The following is a 1,131-nucleotide window of genomic DNA, read 5'->3' as shown; positions in this document are numbered from 1 at the left end:
TCATTCCAGGCAGCTCAGGGACCCTCAGGTTGGCAGAAGGCACCAAACTGGTATCCGGCTTCTGGGAACCAGTGATGAGATGTCCTCCTACAAACTGAGTACCCCCGGTCTGCTGTGGGCCAGGCCAGCTCCCACACATCCTATGGCTCAGGGTGGCTCTTTGTGAGAGTTCCTATGACTGCAGCGTTCCCAATAGTCGGGCATCCATTCAAGCTCCTTGGCCCCAGACAGACCCACCAATGACAGTGAAAAATGCATCCCCAGCTTCTGGGTGCAGGTCTCCAAGCTGGGACTTCCCACATGGCTGCTGCCTCTGACTCGGGAACCTCCCTCTGTCTCGCCCACGGTCCCAGGCAGGCCTCACCTCGATCCCTGCCAATCCCCCAATGCAGGGAACAGTGCCCCCTCAACCCCACCTGGCCCTAGCTGCCCCACCTCTCACTGACCCCCGCCTCCCCTGGCTCCCACCCACTCAGGAGCGCTGATGGTGAAAAAAGGAGGCCAAGCAGGTAAGGAGATGGTCGTGATGCTGGCAGGGCTGGTAGCCCTGGGTGGTGTCAGTACAGGCTGGGGACTCTGAAGTCTGGGTGCTAGGAAAGGGGGTCCTGGGTATCGAATCTTGACTCTTTGAATGTTTCCTGAATGGTCTGGGGTACCTTCTGAGGCCCCAGTTCTTGGGGTTGTCTGCTGTCCAGCACACTCTGGGTCCCCTGAGCAGTGAGATGAATCTCACAGTCTGCATTTTGTCCAACATAAATTCCTGGGAGAAAAAAGAAATCTCTCTCACTTGACTGTACTCTGGCCCCTGGACACCACTTCCCAGGGACCAAAGCAACATCAAGGTTGACCTGCATCTCCTTTAGTCTTCACAAGGGCCCTGCCAAAGATGTGGTATCAATGCCAATTGGCAAATGAGCAAACTGTGGCTCAGAGAGGTTAAGTGACTTGTCTGAAGCGACACACACAGCCCAGCAGTGGCAGAGCTGGATGGCTCTGAGCCCAGGTCCTTGTGTGGCTTCCTGAATGTGGTTGCCTGCCTGTTCTCACTGCTTCCTCTGAGAAGCCCACCCTGACTGCCCCAGGCTCCCTCTCTGAGGGGCACTCATTTCTTAAGGGCCAGGTGACCTTTAT

At 56.4% G+C, this 1,131-nt stretch overlaps 1 protein-coding gene across 1 annotated transcript in view; it reads right to left on the bottom strand.

The window, feature by feature from the left end:
• Nucleotides 1-472: 472 nt before the first annotated feature.
• LOC103079534 (uncharacterized protein encoded LINC00521) overlaps nucleotides 473-1,131 on the bottom strand; it is a 9,412-nt gene continuing 8,753 nt past the window's right edge. The window contains 1 exon segment of the mRNA XM_082931355.1: nucleotides 473-760. Coding sequence (XP_082787481.1) covers nucleotides 473-760 — 288 coding nt within the window.

The sequence above is a fragment of the Lipotes vexillifer genome, unplaced genomic scaffold (genome assembly GCF_000442215.2).
Source record: "Lipotes vexillifer unplaced genomic scaffold, Lipotes_vexillifer_v1.1 scaffold1884, whole genome shotgun sequence".
Classification (NCBI taxonomy): Eukaryota; Metazoa; Chordata; class Mammalia; order Artiodactyla; family Lipotidae; genus Lipotes; species Lipotes vexillifer.
Note: the sequence above shows the minus strand (reverse complement) of the source record. Positions and strands in the feature narration are given on the sequence as shown.